Source organism: Haliotis cracherodii, unplaced genomic scaffold (assembly GCF_022045235.1).
Source record: "Haliotis cracherodii isolate W230 unplaced genomic scaffold, xgHalCrac1.p SCAF_4, whole genome shotgun sequence".
Taxonomy (NCBI): domain Eukaryota; kingdom Metazoa; phylum Mollusca; class Gastropoda; order Lepetellida; family Haliotidae; genus Haliotis; species Haliotis cracherodii.
The window spans coordinates 61,403,346-61,422,949 of record NW_027266297.1 but is presented as its reverse complement, the minus strand read 5'-3'; the positions used below and the strand labels follow the sequence as shown (position 1 = coordinate 61,422,949).

The 19,604-nt window shown below is 40.0% G+C and overlaps 2 protein-coding genes across 2 annotated transcripts in view; both read right to left on the bottom strand.

Moving 5' to 3' along the window:
- Positions 1 to 5,921: 5,921 nt before the first annotated feature.
- LOC139479575 (uncharacterized) lies at positions 5,922 to 8,280 on the bottom strand. Its single transcript, XM_071262411.1, has 4 exons — positions 8,145 to 8,280; positions 7,287 to 7,913; positions 6,651 to 6,792; positions 5,922 to 6,554 (listed from the first exon to the last, which is right to left on the bottom strand). Exons 1-4 carry the CDS (start codon positions 8,278 to 8,280, stop codon positions 6,008 to 6,010), a joined length of 1,452 nt encoding a protein of 483 aa, XP_071118512.1. The 3' UTR covers positions 5,922 to 6,007.
- Positions 8,281 to 14,595: 6,315 nt separating this feature from the next.
- The window catches only part of LOC139479744 (scavenger receptor class F member 1-like), a 33,678-nt gene continuing 28,669 nt past the window's right edge, over positions 14,596 to 19,604 (bottom strand). Inside the window, exons 7-9 of the mRNA XM_071262603.1 lie at positions 18,371 to 18,508; positions 16,047 to 16,164; positions 14,596 to 15,435 (exon numbers count right to left, since the gene is read on the bottom strand). Of these exons, the coding sequence (XP_071118704.1) occupies positions 15,156 to 15,435; positions 16,047 to 16,164; positions 18,371 to 18,508 (536 nt within the window). The 3' untranslated portion in view covers positions 14,596 to 15,155. The remainder of the gene's footprint in view (positions 15,436 to 16,046; positions 16,165 to 18,370; positions 18,509 to 19,604) is intronic.

Below are 19,604 nucleotides of genomic sequence, written 5' to 3'. Positions count from 1 at the left end.
CCGCTTTTAATAGTATTCCATGTATCACGTCGTATCAGCTTAATGTGGGAGGAAAGCCCGAAGTGATGCAGGTCTCAGACGTTTACCACTTCGGTGAAACCCACGAGCACGGGCATGGTGCTGACAAACCCCGAAACATAATTGGGGCGAAGCGAGATTCGAACCCACAATCATAGGGTTCTGGTGTGCCCAATAGACACAACTCTGCATAGCGAATCGCGGTGCCTTAGACGTCTGGGCCACCTGTGCCCCCTAAGTATTAAGGCTCTGTGCCTTCTTCCTTACCTGTTCTTCCTGTCCGGTTGTGATAGTCATACTGTGACCTATGTTACTGATACATTCGGAACCGAAGGCGCGCAAATGGTTTGAGAGAGTTGAAACCTTCACACTAAACTGACGGGGTTTGTTTGTTTGTTTGTTTGTTTGTTTGTTTGTTGTTAAACGCCGCACTCAGAACTATTCCAGCTATATGACGGTGGTCTGTGAATAATCGAGTCAGGACAAGACAATCCAGTGATTGACATCATGCACATTGATTCACGCAATTGTCAGCGAGCCTGACCCCCCGATCCCGTTAGTCGCCTCATACGACAAGCATAGGCGCCTTTTACGGCAAGCATTTTTTGTCATTATGGAATTAATACGAAAGACTGTTTGAGTTAACGAGCTAAGGGTCATTGTTCTATGAATGAATAACAAATATTATGGAGAAGGAGACTTTTCGCCGAGTGAAATATCCTGTACAATAAACGATGATTAAAACGACTGATGAAATGTATACCAGGAATAATATTGTGTTATGCGAGACTTAGGCGAGCATGATACATGTAAATGTTTTTTTTTATTCACAATATATGATGTTTAATATACACCATATGGAAATAAACAAGGATCTTAAATTGAAAAATAGTATAACACATATTTTCACTCACTGAACTGTAAGGATCACGAAGTAAAGCAATGAATACTATTATTTCATGCAGCTGTACTACAACAATTCATATGTTTGGGTTATGTCCATGCTCTTAAGAAACGTAATCTTTCTGCTACATTCTTGGAATAAAGTTCAACTTACTTTTATCTTGTCCCAGTGTATATGGCGTAATGTAGACCTATCCCCGTTACTGACGTTGAGAATACAGACACCGCTCACCAGGGTAGTTTCATTTTCCGCCTTGACTCATGATTTGACTTCAACCTCCTACACTACCTATTATCCGACACATTCATTTATGAAGTGTATGTTAAAAAGGTGCGCCTAGACGCATTTGAGTTTATTTATTGATTTAATTTGAATACCTTTTATACGTTTCTACAAAATATGCAAAGTAAGCACATTAACCCAATTTGTAGGTGCATAACCTGTACCCCGCAGATTCGTTAGGTACTAGACATGAGCTAATTAGATATATGTAAGTCAATGTGATATACAGGGTATACTTAGAGCACTCTCTGTATATTACAATTGTTGTCTTCATGTCCAATACAGTGCAATTCCATTATTCCGCACCCAATATTTCCGGAAACCGATCCTCCGAACAATTACTCTTTTGTTGAGTATGGGGGAAAGGTGACAGCGACATATTGAGTGACAACCCTAGTTAAGTGTGATCAACAGCTGGACGACAAGGAAACAGATACTCAAACTTCCCGAGCCACGTGCAAGAGAGACAAACACAATGATATAATGTTTGATATACTACTTAATGGCAAACCTTTTCCACTGAATCTTTTTTCAAACCCAGAGTATACAAAACCCATTTATTTTTTATCAAAGCAGCCATTTCTTTGGAAAAAGATTATGATAATTTTAAACATGAACTGATAACTTTAGAATACCTGTGTTAAAACAACGTACCCATCACCGAGGCTTAAGTGGACATATCGTAGCCGTCCTAACCAGCCGGTTTCTATATCGGTGGTCGGGGGCGGACGGGTAGCCTAGTGGTTAAAGCATTCGCTCGTCACGCCGAAGACCCGGGTTCGATTCCCGACATGGGCACAATGTGTAAAGCCCATTTCTGGTGTATTGCTGGAATATTGCTAAACGCGGCGTAAAACCATACTCACTCACTATATCGGTGGTTGTCTGTTCTTCATTTTGACCGCCTCCGTGGTCTAGTGGGTGGTATAGCGTCTGCCCGGAGAGCGGAATGTCAGGGGTTTCTCAGGGGCTGGCACTACAGCTGCTGAACAAAAAATGTAACAACTCCTCTTCAATATTTTGATCAGTTCAAACTTCGTTGTTAGGACAAAAAATCCAAAGACAAAAAAAAAATATAAAATGTTCAGAACAAAAGTTCAGAACTGTGTAATCAGTAAAACAAGCAAATGTAAAGTCAATGATTTACCCATACAACATTAGTTACCTTTCGTTAGTGACCCCTGCTCCATGTTGATATGGGTTCAACTATCATGGTTCCATTTCACGGTTTCATTATTGATTGTATTGACACCAAATCATGTATGTTTTATTGTGATTCGGTACATTAACGTACATACTCATATCGAGACAAAGAAATTCGAATTCAAAATGTCATAAAATGGAAGTATGATAACATGTAACTTCTTTCAAATGTGAATTAAACAAACTTTTGTTCACAGACACATATACACAGACACATGCACATGCACACAGAGACAGACACACACACACAGACACATACACAGACAGACACACAGACACATACACAGACAGACACAGACACACACCCATACACACACATATACACATACAGACACACACACAGACACAAACACACACACACACACACACACACACACACACACACATATATACATCATGTAAATACATCAGTTAACTTCAGTTAATTGTTTCCTATTTTCGTTACCTTTCGTATCCTACTGCTATCCACATTGAAACGTTAACATGTTATAACTAAACGGTTGGTCTGACGTACTTCTTACTTGTAGTTAGGCTACCTCCATCCCAAATATTACAGTTGCATTATCGTTCTTACTTTGGAAATATAAATTGGAACGTGTGGGTTTCTCGATGAAAGGAGCTATCGGTCCATTTTTGGCTACAGCGTTACATGAAACTATGTTACGTCATGAACGTTGGATAACGTCATGTCGCTCGCTAAACTGACGTCTCGTTAGGTCGTTTCGCAAAAATGGACACACACCTGAATATGCATATCAAACATCTAAACATTCTAATATTTTTCACCCAATCAGCCGTAAGTAAAAAAACAGACATGTAATATTTTTAACTATCATACAGTGCGTTATTGATCATATTGGTATTTTAAAAACTGTTTGTTCACAATTCGCACTCTCCAAACTTCTTATATAGATTTCTCCAATTTGGATGGTGCATCTTTGTTATAAAACCTCAACAGTAGTACCTTTATACCTTTGTTTATATAACAGCAGCATTTTAAATACGCAGAAAATGCAATAAACTATTTCGTTCGTTTCCTGCGTAGTCATTGTACACCATATTCGTCAGCTCTGGAGGTAAACATATAGGGTGAATGGAGTACATATAAACATCATCAGGGGTAACGTGTATATTTGAAACGTAAACTAACGTGTCCTAAACTTACAAGAAACATGACAAAACTTCACTTGGCCTTTCATGATACTATAACGGTGAGGCTATTTTTCAGGGCATTATCATTTGCATAAGCCCGAAGTCTTCCACTAACTGCCCCACGAGGGCAGTTGAAAAGACCGAGGGCTTCTGCAAATGATAATACCCTGAAAATAGCCTCACCGTTATTATAGCTAAAATGGATAGAATTTGTTATCAAATAAAAAGAAACAACAATTTTGAAACATTAACTGTAATCAACACGAATGTCACTGACCCACTTTAACAAAAATGGAAACGTCATAGAACAAACCAAAATACGTCACTATTGAACGAGACGTCACTATCCCTAACCCTGACGTCACCTAACAACGTCGTCAAGCAATATGAGGGCATTATCAGGTTACAGTGGCCCGCACATTTCTTATATCATCAGGGCAGTTTAATGATAATTCAATCCAATTTAGCTGTAATAGGTGTCAGTGTTGTACCCAAATAACCCAGTTGAATCACAGTTAATTTGAGTAATATATTGTGCCAGGTTAAACTGTTAAAAAACATATTTAACTGAAACACAAATGCATTACTTTTTATTTCCTTTCACATAAAAACACAAAATATATGGTCAGCTTCCCCGTATTAAATTTCAGTTCTAGTTTCCTGATGTTTCCGAGGAATGTGATAACGCAGGTCTCACAGAGAGCGCAGCAATGACACTCATCACGTGCTCTCTACGTGAACTCAATAAAAAAATTGCCATATATGGATTTACATGATGATGTAAACAGTGAATAGATTAAACTGATTAAAACCGGTGAAAAGGAAAGTAATGAGTTGTATGAAATCATTAAATTAGCGTGGGGTCTCTACGTCATTATTTGTATTTGTGAAAACAAATATATTGATGTGTTTGGGAGAAGAGGGGTACAGCCGAACCCGGACCTTCATTCGTAGGTGATGATCCTGTTAGACACTAAATCTTCAATTCATCCAGGAAAGAGTGAGTGCGTGAGTGAGTTGGGTTTAAAGCTGCTTTGAACAGTCACATATCACGGCGTGTCAGCTTGATGTGGGAGGAAAGCCCGAAGTGATGCAGGTCTCACGCTTTGGAGAAACCCACGAGAGAGAGAGAGAGAGAGAGAGAGAGAGAGAGAGAGAGAGAGAGAGAGAGAGACAGGAAACGTATAAACAACAACTGGATCGAAGAATATCAGGCGAATCTTGACATTTAAAATAAATCTACGCAATGGGTTCAAGTTTACTCGTAAAGATATACCAAGTATGCATGATATCGACCTCAAGTTACTTTGGACGTTGCATAGCTGTGTAGTGACACAGCAACTCGTCATATGACTTACTTAATATATTACTATATTGTTCAGAATGTGTTTTGTTTTTCAAAAATCTGACCCCGAGGATTCATGAAGAGTTTCAATGTATTGTGGATGTTGCAGGTGATTCAATTACTATCGATGTTTCAAGGTTCATGTTAAATGTATTGGTACATGTCGCAAACCTAACTGTTTTGGTTTTGCACTGAAAATGTTTATGTACTTATATGATTCCCACAAATGACCTTTGTCACAATACATTGATGTCCAATGTGTAAGTTTTCCATGAATCATTCAACGGCAATGTCGCTCTGCAAAATATGTACACTGAATGCCACTGCCGGTCTTGATGTCATGTCTAAAAATAAATTCCATCTGACTAACTTAATTTAATAGAGGTTGTTTAAAAGATACCTGAAATCATAATTAATGCGACTTCACAGTTAATAAAGGAGTCGACCGCCTCTGTGGTTTAGTGGTAGAGCGTCCGCCCTCAAGGCGGAAGGTCCGGGGTTCGATCCACGGTCGTATCAAACAAACAAAACCGCTAAAATATGGTACTTGTTGTTACCCTGCACTAAGGGACAACAACAAGAACTGGTCGGCGCGGAGTCTGAGTTGGGTAGTCATGTTAAACTGCTGTTGGACGAGACGTTAAACCTCATTTCACCTCACCTCACTTCACCTAATACATGAGTCATACAAGCCGTGAAACCAATAGTACTCCTCACCAAATTTACAATCGAATCTATTTTACGAATCTTTTTTTTCAAATCTATATTTCAAATCTTTGTTCCTCGATGTTTCAAAGATATATTATTTACCTCAAAGTTTAGAATAGGGTAGTTTTTCAAAAATAGGTTACCATATGTAACTTATATTTCGAAGTACTCATGCTTAAATAGTTACTCTCTAGCTTTCCATATGACCCCTTTCACTTCAAGATATCGAGATGTCACATGTTTATTATGTATCTGTTCCAAAGGTTACATGCTCTTTCAATACAACATAATGCGGAGTGGACTGTTTATTTTTTAAAACAAAGTAGTTACAGACAGATAGTCGGAATTGTTCTTACGAAAAACTTTCTTATATTGAAATCCCCAGTGGAGATTGATCAAACGACAGAATCTCTGGAAGTTTCCACAACTGCTGTCGTGATATATTTAACATGGACATCAGTCACATCACATGTTTGTTCAAATATAGTTGCCGAGTCAAAACTTAACTCATTCTCTGGTTTCGAAAGCAAAATAGTTTCACTATCAGAATGTGATCTTTGAGCAGATGTTTCATCTGGTCTGTCAGGCATTCCCATGTCACAAGAAACTGCACGCCGTACAGTGAAGAAAGTATTCCTGTTAACTAGCTCGTTGATCTTGCAATGGTCAGTTTCATCTTTGACAATGTCCCTATATTTCTCGACAGCACTTCTTGCCAACACATAAGGGTTCGGAAGCTCAGGTGAGATGTTTTCTTTGTGGTTATCTGCTAGGGTACCGGTTTCGTCTTTGGCATACGTTGTTGTTTCTGAACCAGAGTCAATGTCTTCATCCTGGATCTCCCAATACCTGTACCCACTGGACCCACTGTAGCCGCCAGCATCTGGAGCACGCCCTGATGCTGATCCCGTCTCAGACAGTCGTCTCGGGCTCCATGTAGGTCTGAAACAGAACCCTAGCACTTAAACAGAACATGTGGAAGAAGCCTTTATTATGCATTATTTTTATCGTTATGGTTTTGATTATTACCAACTGTACCTTTGATGGAGCCTGATAAGCCTTGAACATCGCTTGTACAATATCAATGCAAATGTTCCGAGGAGAAGTGTTCCCAAGACAGCACACACTAGCTTTAGTGTCTCATTTGATTCTTTTTGCATACTCGGCATGGAAGTTGTGGCTGAAAGACACAAATCAAGGACATATATGATGTCCGTATTAATACGGCTATATAGTGAGTGAGGGAGTTTGGTTTAAGGCTGCAGTTTGGTTTCACGGTGTGTCAGCTCAATGTGGGAGGAAAGCTTTAAGTGATGCTTACTGAAGAGTATGGCGCTGGCAAACCTCCAAATATAATCGGGGCGAACCTGCTTTTGAACCCACAATCATAGGTTTCTGGCGTGCCCAAAGACGCAACTCTGTACAGCGCATTACGCCGCTTTGTCGATGATTCTCTTTATAAACGGTATAACCTAACCGAATTAGCTTACAAGAAGTCAAACGTTACACAAACGTTAAATGTTCTTTACGATGATCGTTGTGCGACACCAGCCATGTCAACTGAGACAACAACTGGCAGAAATCATATCAATACACACCGAGAGTATCAACCATAATTCCATTAAACCAGGACAATCCATTAGAATAATATAAACAGGATAAGCAGAGAGGCACCTGTTGATAGTGTAAGTACATCCTTGCATGGCTTGCACACTTTGCACTCTTCTGTTGACGAGTTGCACCCATCACACTGGAGCGGACATCGATGTTGACAGTTTACACCGTAATACTTCGCGCCTGAGCATACGCGTGTGCACCCATCTGCATTGTCACAGTCCTCACACCGTGGGCAGTTTACACCGCAGTAGTTGCCCCTCCAACCACGTCTACAACCGTTACACACGCCGGTCTGTCTGTCACAACCATCGTTGCAGTTTACTGGGCATTTGTGACAGTCCTGACCATAAAAGTTATGTTTGCATTGTCCAAAACAGCCACTGTTGTATCTTGAACAGTTTGAACAGCCTTTTGGACAGTCTACCTCACAATTGTCTCCCTTCTTGCCGGCCACACATCCCTCTGTACACACAACACGGGTGTTGTTAATCCGACAGCGAGAGTTGAGACAGGTGTCTGGACAGTCATTCTGACACAGTGTTCCATAGAACCTGGAGTCCCGACACTGGTCACACTCTCCAGGCGACGTCCCAGAAGCACACCGTGGCAGACACAAACCCTTGAAACAACCCACGTCGTTACCGCCACAGTCAGAGCAAGACGGATCCAACTGGTAAGGTGTACCTGACCAAACAATATGATGACATAATTACATATAGTTAATAAAAAATGTGTATGATGATTGTGACAATAAATACGATAAGGTCAAATGTATAACAGTTGTGTGCAATTCACCAATAACGTACGTCAATGTCAGCCATGTTTTCTCTAGTAAATCATGATCGGCCAAACAAGAGCTCGATTATGCGAACAGTGATACAACGAAACACCCAAAAAGAACCTGCACTGTCTCACTGGAGTGGGTGCACGGGTTGTCCAAATGTATAAAAGCAAGGTTTTGCGGGGATGTTCCAAAAGCCAGTCGGGAACCGTTCCGTGCAGGTTCGAATCCCCGCATCAACCTAAAGAGGACCCGTGTCTTGTCAGCCATACTGCGGTTGCCTGACTGAATAACTGTAAACGCTCTACCACTCATCCATACAGATCTGGACACCCGATATTATAACTGACATGGCTTCAAATGAATCTGACTTCCATTCAAACATGACCTCGAGTGTAGGCGAGTGAGTTTACATACCTTCATGAGTCGCAATAGTGAAGACCAACACTGTTTGTAGCATACGACGTAAATTCACAGAACGTTTACCTACGACACAGGACGGACACTTTCGGTGGGTCATTTCTGAAATATACAAACAAATAATACTCTTCTGGAAGGGGCATTAGACTATCGATAGTATCAAGGTGAAATACGGAACGCAATGTATATACGCACCTTTACCCGTAGTAATTAAACTGAAACTGACTGTTCCCGTAGTCTCCGTGTATTCTTGTATCAATAGAAACAACAAGATGCAGATACAAGGAAACGAAGCATTGATAAAAATATCATGTGCCTTTGAATTTATACGCGGACACTAACCTTTCATTGTAAAATCCTATCCGGGAATAGAAACAATTCCATATAATTATAAAAAAAATTGTTAAATCGAGATGTCCTAACAGGCACCTTCTATGTTATTTTCACAAATGGTATCGATTTCCTTCAAACAGCTGAACATGCATGTAAATGTGGGAAAAATGTCTACAAAATATAAACATGCCTGATTAGAATTGGATGAACCTGATTATGTTCTATAGCAGGTACTACTTATCTTAATGACACATTATGTCAGATGTGAAATATAATCATGTGAGTAAGTTACAGCATATACGTTGGACAAAGGATCAACCTTTTGGATATGGACATAATTGTATACGTAAATACACAACCTACCGTACAACTACCTCTGCAATAAACCACACAGGCGTCCGGGGCTGCCCACGCATTAACTCACTGACACGGCGATGTTGGCATTGTTTAAACAAAACAGGGGGCAAGGGTGATCCAGTCGTATTTGTAGCCATAATTCACTATACAGAGTTGCGTCTCTTAGGCACACAAGGATCCGACGATTGTCGGTTCGAATCTAATAATGACCTAATTGATCCTTGATTTGTCACCACAAACAAGAGTCCGTGGATTTCATCTAAGGGGTAAACGTCTAGGAGCTGAGTCACTTTGGATTTGTTTCCAACATCAAGTTAACAACACGTAATATATCATTCAAAACCGGCTGCCAAAGGTAATATCGCTTGAGAGAGATTAATCGATATATCCGAGGAGATACCGCTACAATGAAATTACATCGAAATCCTTTGCAGGCTACTGTGGCGTCATCGGTTATCATGACGTCAGAATTAAATGACATCACTAATCTCTCTGCTAATGAAACTGGTAAGCTGTACATTTTACGCTCCATACACTGGTTATTGCTATTTACAACCTAAACTGATAGGAAGAATAATTTTGGATGATAAATAGAATCTCACCTATGTGGATTTTTATATCAAATCTATCAACATTCTTCGATAGAATTTAAAACTTATCAGCAAACTTCGGAGTTTTAAACTTTTATCGACTCGTGTTGGTCCACTTGTTGTCAAAAGACACACGGTGAGATTCTCTATATAACTATTTCCATTTTACATCGTATTAATAACAGAATATCATTTCTGCCTCCAATGTCCATTCTATGCAGATTAAAGAGACAGCATTTTACCAAAGTATTATTGTGCCCATCCAAACCGGAAAATACTTAAAATGCTATTCTCAAGCCGAATACGCCTTTACTTAACAGTCTAGAGAAATATATTTTCTCAGCACTTAAGAAGCGCAATAGATATTTTAAAGATGTCATTTATTATCCTAAAGAGTGATACTGTCCACTAATGTACATCATAAGGCAAACATTTGGGCATATGTGTCTGAGCCTATACTTGTATAATGGGCCGGTGGCCTCATTACGGAAAAAACAACAACAACTAAAATAATTATTAATGCAGTATTAACCCGGTTAATCAAACAAGTGATGTGGGCTAATTATATATAGGATATGTTGTGATAAGTAGCAGATTAACATCAACAACAACAGATAATGAAGTCATGTATATGTGGTGTGATGTCTCCCTCTTGAAACAAGCAATAGTAGTTATAAAAAATACTGATACTGATTTTTATGCAAAGGTATTTTTCACGTAACTGTGTTTATTATTATATTTTCCTGTTTGCGGTTGCATGTCATCGAAATGTTGAATTCTTGAATATTCATGTAATGTAAGACTGTTTCAATGAGTAGAAGATGTATTGTGATTATTAATTTGTTTAGGGGCGGTCGGGTAGCCTAGTGGTTAAAGCGTTCGCTCGTCGCGCCGAAGACCCGGGTTCGATTCCCGACATGGGTACAATGTGTGAAACCCATTTGTGGTGTCCCCCGCCGCGATATTGCAGGAATATTGCAAAAAGCGGCGTAAAACCTCACTCACTCACTCGCTATAAATTTGTTCAACCATTTAAAACAAAATAATACTACAACACTCAAAGTATTGTCTGTGTTGGTTGGTTTGTTGTTTAAAGCCGCTCTCAGCAATATTCCCGCTATATGACGGTGGTCTGTAAATAATCGTGTCTGGACCAGACAATCCAGTGATTGATATCATGAGCTTTGATCCACGCAATTGGGATCGATGACATGCTTCAACCAAGTCAACGAACCTGACCTCCGGATCCCGTTAGCCGCCTCTTACGACAAACATAGTCGGCTTTTACGGCAAGAATGGGTTGCTGAAGACCTTTTCTACCCCGGATATTTGTCTGTGTCAATACATTTAATGATTATATATGTAATACAGTACACGAACTCAAAGGGACCACTAATTTTAGTAAGTTATAACCTTGGTTCGTTGTATGAGCATATTTACATCATATATACAGCAGTTTGTTGGGGACAAAAAATAAGTTCGTTATATCGGTCAGTTCGTTTTAAGTGTGTTCGTCGTAAACGTAGTTTACTGTGATTGCGTTAATGTTCTTTTTGTTTTTCTAGAACCTTTCACAGATAAGACGTTGACGGAGAACGACAACTGCATGCGTGTTTCGGAGATTTGCATTAAATGAAAATATATCCACATAATTAATATAATCAATTACTTGTCAAATTTCAGAAACAACTTTAAATTTTTAGAATTCACTTATCAAAATATTAAACATTCGCCTCAGCTGACATGCCGTGGAAGTATAAAAGAAATCTTTAAAAGGCTATTAAACATTATCGGTATAAGAATAGTTTCAAGCAGTGTATATTGTAAAGCGATTTTTTTGTAAAATGAAGAGGTATTATAAAATGAATATAATTTAAACTCAAACTGTAGGCGAAATCACTGAAATACTTCCTCGTTCGCTCTTTCACAATGAAAACGCATTGTTAACTCTGAATTAATAATTAAATATAACTGCGCATTGGTAGGGTCATAGGTCCGGGACGTCCTAAAGGTGTGCCGCGTGACAAGGCCGTTACTCACCGCCCACGAGGAAGTGAAAACCTCACATTGACGGACCTGCATTACACCACGTCTCACTCCTGTTGTCTCAAACACGCTTATCTCAACATACACGTTGATCGCAGTAGACCACCACGACACGCTCGGTCACAGTTGGGTGGTATCCAACATATTATTATTGTTTGCTTTTATTTTATTCAATATTTTAGTACACATTTGTTTTTATACTCGTTCTGTAACATTGTTTATTGATAGGGACGATCGGCTAGCCTAGGGGTTAAAGCGTTCGCTCGTCACGCCGAAGACCCGGGTTCGATTCCCGACATGGGTACAATGTGTGAAGCCTATTTCTTCGCCGTGATATTGCTGGAATATTGCTAAAAGCGGCGTCACACCATTCTCAATAACAATAATAAATGTTTATTGATTACACAATTTGTATTCATAAATCGTATTATCTGCCCCTGATTATGTCAAACATGTTATATGCTGGATGGGTATGTAAGAAGGTGCCGCATATTCGACTTGAATAAACGTTAATTTCCTTTTTTCCACTTCTCAAATTTCACAATTTGAAATATTTAAGTGAACTTGTACGGTATTGTGCACACGAAGTCATTTGAATGACGGTGGCGGAAGGGAGATAACCAGTCCAGTACAACTGCCTCCTTAACAGACCTCCAACAGCAAACTAAGGGATCATTCTGATAACAGAGACACAGTACTGGAGGGGAAACAGTTGAACGCTATGGATTATTACATTAGAAGATTGGTGTATTAGCTACCTCTCCTTTCATGTTGTACAACCTACACAAAGCCTCAATTGCATAAGTACATTCTTTCCGAGAATCTATGACACAACAATAACACCACAACCACCCCCCATCCCCCACCCCCTCACGACCACCCCTACACACCAGACACATCGGAAAATATAAAAGCACGTATAATACAGTAACTAATAACAATAGGTGAGGTGAGGTGAAATGGGGTTTAACGTCGCGTCCAAGATTAGTGCACTTATACAGCGACGTGCATGCACGTGTGTGTGTTTGTGTGGCTGCTTGTACTAGTCCGGACTGATGCCGATTTATAGTGCAAGCTCACTGAGATACCATGCCGCAGTTTAACATGAATACCCCACTCAGACACAGTATACTGACTCCGAGCCGACCAGTCCTTGTTTTAGCCCCTTAATGCCGAGCGCCAGACAGGGTAACAACAAGTACCATCTTTTAACGTCTTTTAGTCTGACGCGGCCGGGGATCGAACCCCGGACCTTCCGCTCTCCGGGCGGACGCTCTACCACTAGACCACGGAGGCGGTCCCTAATAACAATAAAAATCATTTCCTTTTTTGGCATTTTGGATAAAGGGTTGTTATTTAGTGTAGACATCATTGTTTTACAAAGATATGGCAAATACTCGAAGTAAATCCCTACTTAAACCAGTCGTCACCAGGATGTTGTTAATTACTCGAGTCTTGAGCAGACAATCCTGAGACTGATACTGTGAGCAACGACCCAGGCTGTCGGGGTGAGGTGACATGCTATCAACCCAGGCTGACCACCCAAACCACTTTTCGCCTCTTTCGACCAGCATACGTTGTTGGGGACCTTTTCCATCCCGGAAGCACAGTGATCCGTCCATAGTGAGCTTATTATCTGAATATGTAACCTGCAGATTGATAATATAGAACTTAGTCTTTCGTTCATCTTCAACGCTCAGATCTAGTTATTTAAAGCGCTTTGGTCGTCTATATTTGTAGAATAGATTAATGGTGTTGTTGGAAAAAAAAATACTTTATGTAATCTGTTACCTGAAAGTTTCGGTTAGAACGATAATTGAGAGCATTACATCTGTTTGTTCTTTCAGAAAAGTTAAGAAATTCATGGCAATGTATCACCATTTGTGTTTTCTGAACTTTTGCACTAGCAAATAACCTGTATCATTAGATATATTGATATTCCAATCTCGATATAATTTTCGTTTAAAAACAATTGGCTAATTACCCTGGCTCGTTTGGGGGTTTTTTTCTGGCGAATTTTTAACATTCTTTCGGAAATTATAGTTCGATTCATTCTGAAGGTTAACTCGTTACAAGTGTTATATCTGTAATATAAGATAGGTGGTTGATAACAACGTACGTATCAACCGTTATAACACACAGTCGCACCTATACATATTCTCATATGTGAGGCTAAGCATTATGTACATTATGTAAGGTTATCTCCCTTTAATGGCTAGCAATACAATTCTAGTCAAGATGGTTCTCCTTTTTTCTTTTTTCTTTTCTCCTGTTATTCTGTATTACATAGGTAGCAATAACTGATAAAACCCAAAACTTAGTCATGCATCAGCTGTGGTCAATCACCGCACTGGAAAACAGATCCCACAATTCCCGCTTCAAAATACGCTCGTACTGATCCAGGATTACTGAAACGTATCTTGTTGGACACTAATTGCCGAAGATGCACAGAAAAAATTAGATTTATTTACAATGTTTTTATTTATTATCATCATACACTGCTGAAGCAAACTGGACAAATAATAAATTGCAACTGTATTGACATGAACGCTTTGCTAGTCTCAATCCTACAAGCACTTGAAGTAATTCATATTGGAAATAATTTGGTGGTAGAGTCTAGTGAAGGACATAACAAATGTGTGGATCACTTTTCTGCTAAGCATTAAGTGACTTGTCTTCGAAAAGATCCCCCAGTTATTTAAGAAACAAACAACGAGTGAGAGTGGTTTATCGTACAATAAAACACTGCAGGGAGAATAAACCATGAGGGTCGCAGCCCCGAGTGGTTTATTCTCCCTGCAGTGTTTTATTGTATGATGAACAACAACCACTAGTCGTTTGTTTCTTATATGAGATATCAACATTATGTACAGTCTCTTTAAGGATGTTGATAAAATGTACAAGCTTTAAGAATAACCCTTATTTAAAAAAATGATGACTCCCTCAATAGAATACGCCCTCGGCAACGTTGGACAAGTCCATTTTATGCACAGGTGGGTATTTCCCGCATATTCTCACAATCCTCACGTCGATTACCTCTACCTCTTCTCCCAAAACCGATTGTCATTTCTCTCCATCTTTTGGTTGAGATCGTTCGGCCATCGCGTTCATCTGCGTTGCACGGCTACATCTATGGGGAACAACTCACTAAACAACCCCCTCTCACAAACAACGTCGTCACACATACGACGTTATCAAGTTGCGAGCACATGTTCGAATCTCCAGAAATGGCGTCATGATAGAAAAACAATGTTCTATCGTGAAATAAACCACGCTTCGTTCTTCTTCGTACTTTGCGATTTATCGCGTAGCTATCTTATATATGAACTTAATGCAGCAGGGTACTGAGAGTTGATAGAACAGTTGTTGGTCTGCAGAAGAAAGGTGATATATTGTCTTTTAAACGTCAGCTTGTGGTGTGATGTAGATAACTGGCCAATCCAGTGCATCATAATCAGATGCCCCCCTTGGAACTGGTGTTCTTGTATCAGGGGACGGTGACACACGCACGTCATCTATTTGTTCGTATGTGTTTTCGTATATCTCTTCAGCGTCTAACTGCCCGTCTTGTTCGAGAGGAACATGGAAAGTTGAATTGCTTTCGGATTCATGGTCATGTATTTCCCAGTAGACGTGGTACTGATCCTTGCACTCCTGTTTTTCATCCCTTGACCTGCATCTGGTAAACCATGAATGGATAAATACATGATATTATTTATATAATATTACCCATATAGTCGTGGATATCGGTGCAATTATTTGACGTAATTCTCACTTAGCATCACAATTCCAACTTCACCCTGATTGCGTAATTCAAGCCAGGTGATTCATAGTTTTCATTTTTTGCGAAGCTGCCTAAAGTGACGCGACGTCATATCAACGTTATAATGCTGTCAGAGTCGTGTTTATGTGACGTTGTTCCAAGAATATGGTACCTAGGCCTGTGCTGATGACTTCATGTGTGATCGGGAAATCCACTTTTTATTCATTTGTGCAGAAAATAAGACTATTGGTACAGGATAATCCACTCGCAACTTATTGGTCATCTGCCGCTCGTGAAATGATGTTCAACAACAAACAAACAGACATAAATAAATGAATAAATAAATGAATAAATAAATAAATAAATAAATAAATAAATAAATAAATAAATAAATAAATAAATAAATAAATAAATAAATAAATAAATAAATAAATAAATAAATAAATAAATAAATCCATTGCCTCTTAATACAACCACGGTAGCAACTGAGGTAAAGTAGACTTGTACTGTGTCGTCTCAATCCTTACCTGTAGGCCACCAATACGATTGTGATTGTGAAGGTGATTGTGACGATGAGGATGATGGCGACGATGGTGACGGCTCGAATAATCCCTATTATCTTCCCTTCCGCCGATGCCGTGATACCTGAAACATAGTTACATAAGATATTTCATCATCCATAGGGGTTCATAATACATGAGTAATTCAACCCACCTGGATCACTGAACTCAAGAACAGGAAGTATATGAATGATAATCATTTTACACGCTTTTACGCATTGATGATGTAAGGCAAGTAAGAGATTAAAATTACCCCACTGATTTTACAGAATTTGTGCCAGAATACACGAACGCCAGGATGATGGTGATAATGAGGAAGATGATGATTGATCCAAACAGCCATTGTGTCATCCTTATTTTTCAACACTCCTGTACCACAAAAACCAATCTCCTATGATCAAAACAACAAGCAGCATGTGTGTAAAATGATGTCGAACGCTTTTATGCATTTTTGACATGATGCAATGACCACTGTTTATATGATGTTTAAGGACCTGCGTTGTTAATCCGGTTTGTTTCAGGACCCGGGAAAGATTGTATGCAATATATGGTGTTGATGATAGTATAAACAATATCATTACATTCGAGAGTGAAAACTATTGACTTTACAGCACTCATGTCACAGTTCACTAGTGTGCAGACCACCTTCACCAACCCGTGTCCCAGTAAGCCATCCATCTCACCTCACTTTTAACACACCTGTACGATTCGAACCTATCATTACACCCCTCTATACACAGACTACTAATGTCATCTTCAGCACACCTGTATCCCATGACGCAATCACTACACCCCTCTATACACAGACAACTAATCTCACCTTCAGCACACCTGTATCCCAGGAACCCATCACTACATCCCTCTATACACAGACAACTAATCTCACCTTCAGCACATCTGTATCCCAGGAACACATCTCTACACCCCTCTATACACAGACAACTAATCTTACCTTCAGCACATCTGTATCCCAGGAACCCATCACTACACCCCTCATACACAGACAACTAATCTCACCTTCAACACACCTGTATCCCAGGAACACATTTCTACACCCCTCTATACATAGACCACTAATCTTACCTTCAGCACACCTGTATCCCAGGAACACATTTCTACACCTCTCTACACACAGACAACTAATCTCACCTTCAGCACACCTGAAGCCCAGGAACCGATGCCGACACCCCTCTTTACACAGACAACTAATCTTACCCTCACCACACCTGTATCCCAGGTACCCATTTCTACACCCCTCTATACACAGACAACAATCTCACCTTCAGCACACTGATATCCCAGGAACCCATCTCTACACCTCTCTGTACACAGACAAATAATCTCACCTTCAGCACACCTGTATCCCAGGAACCCATCTCTACACCCCTCTATACACAGACAACTAATCTTACCTTCAGCACACCTGTATCCCAGGAACCCATCACTACACCCCTCTATACACAGACAACTAATCTTACCTTCATCACACCTGTATCCCAGGAACACATCACTACACCCCTCTATACACAGACAACTAATCCCACCTTCACACCTGTATCCTAGGAACCCATCTCTACACCCCTCTATACACAGACAACTAATCTCACCTTCAGCACACCTGTATCCCAGGAACCCATCCCTACACCGTTCTATACACAGACAACTAATCTCACCTTCATCACACCTGTATCCCAGGAACCCATCTCTTCACCCCTCTATACACAGACAACTATTCTCACCTTCAGCACACACCAGGAACCCATCACTACACCCCACTATACACAGACAACTAATCTCACCTTCAGCACACCTGTCTCCCAGGAACCCATCTCTACACCCTTCTATACACAGACAACAATATCACCTTCAGCACACAGGTATCCCAAGAACCCATCACTACACCCGTCCATGCACTGGCCTGTTTTTGCAAGACATGGTTTGCCAAACTTGCAGCTTCCACAAGCAAATGAACAGTTTTCTCCATATTTTCCATCTTCACAGTCTGGATATCAGAACAAATATTCTTGAGTTCATGCCCACCTGAAATTGTATCTTATTATCTACATGCGACAACATATTGAAGACTTTGTATTCCCTTCTTTCGTTCAATCAAAAAGAAAGAAAAACATTTATTTGTATCAAGCTTCCATCATAAAAAGGCAAACAGTAATAAGAATTGTAGTTTACAACAGATGAGCCACGTATATGCTTTTTGCCAACAGGCAGATGACAGACAACAGCCATAAGATAAAGCAATGTGTGTAGATTCAAATGCTCTGTGTGTAACCTACCAGTGGTACAGTTATCTCCCATTTTCCCTGCTTTACATCCACTGAGACATGTGCCTGTCACGTGATCACACGTGGTGCCCAACTTGCAGTAGCCACAGTTCAGCTTACAGCTCTTGCCATACAGTCCCGGGGGACATTCTGAAATGAAAGACGATTGTCACTGTGAATCACTTACTGAGACAACTGATTATGTCTGTGTGGATCACTTACTGAAACAACTAATTGTGTCTGTGTTGATCACTTAATGAGACAACTGATTATGTCGGTGGATAACTTACCGAGACACACTGATTATGTCTGTATGGACCACTTACTGAGACAACTGATTATGTCTGTAGGGATCTATTACTGAGACAACTGATTATGTCTGTGTGGATCACTTACTGAGACAACTGATTATGTCTGTAGGGATCAATTACTGAGACAACTGATTATGTCTGTGTGGATCACTTACTGAGACACACTGATTATGTCTGTGTGGATCACTTACTGAGACAACTGATTATGTCTGCGTCGATCACTTACTGAGACAACTGATTATGTCTGCGTGGATCACTTACTGAGACAACTGATTATGCCTGTGTCGATCACTTACTGGGACAACTGATAATGTCTGTGTGGATCACTTACTGAGACAACTGATTATGTCCGTGTGGATCACTTACTGAGACAAACTGATTATGTCTGCGTCGATCACTTACTGAGACAACTGATTATGTCTGTAGGGATCAATTACTGAGACACACTGATTATGTCTGTGTGGATCACTTACTGAGACAACTGATTATGTCTGCGTCGATCACTTACTGAGACAACTGATAACGTCTGCGTGGATCACTTACTGAGACAACTGATTATGCCTGTGTCGATCACTTACTGAGACAACTGATAATGTCTGTGTGGATCACTTACTGAGACAACTGATTATGTCTGTGTGGATCACTTACTGAGACACACTGATTATGTCTGTGTGGATCATTTAATGAGACAACTGATTATGTCGGTGGATAACTTACCGAGACACACTGATTATGTCTGTATGGACCACTTACTGAGACAACTGATTATGTCTGTAGGGATCTATTACTGAGACAACTGATTATGTCTGTGTGGATCACTTACTGAGACAACTGATTTTGTCTGTAGGGATCAATTACTGAGACAACTGATTATGTCTGTGTGGATCACTTACTGAGACAACTGATTATGTCTGTGTGGATCACTTACTGAGACA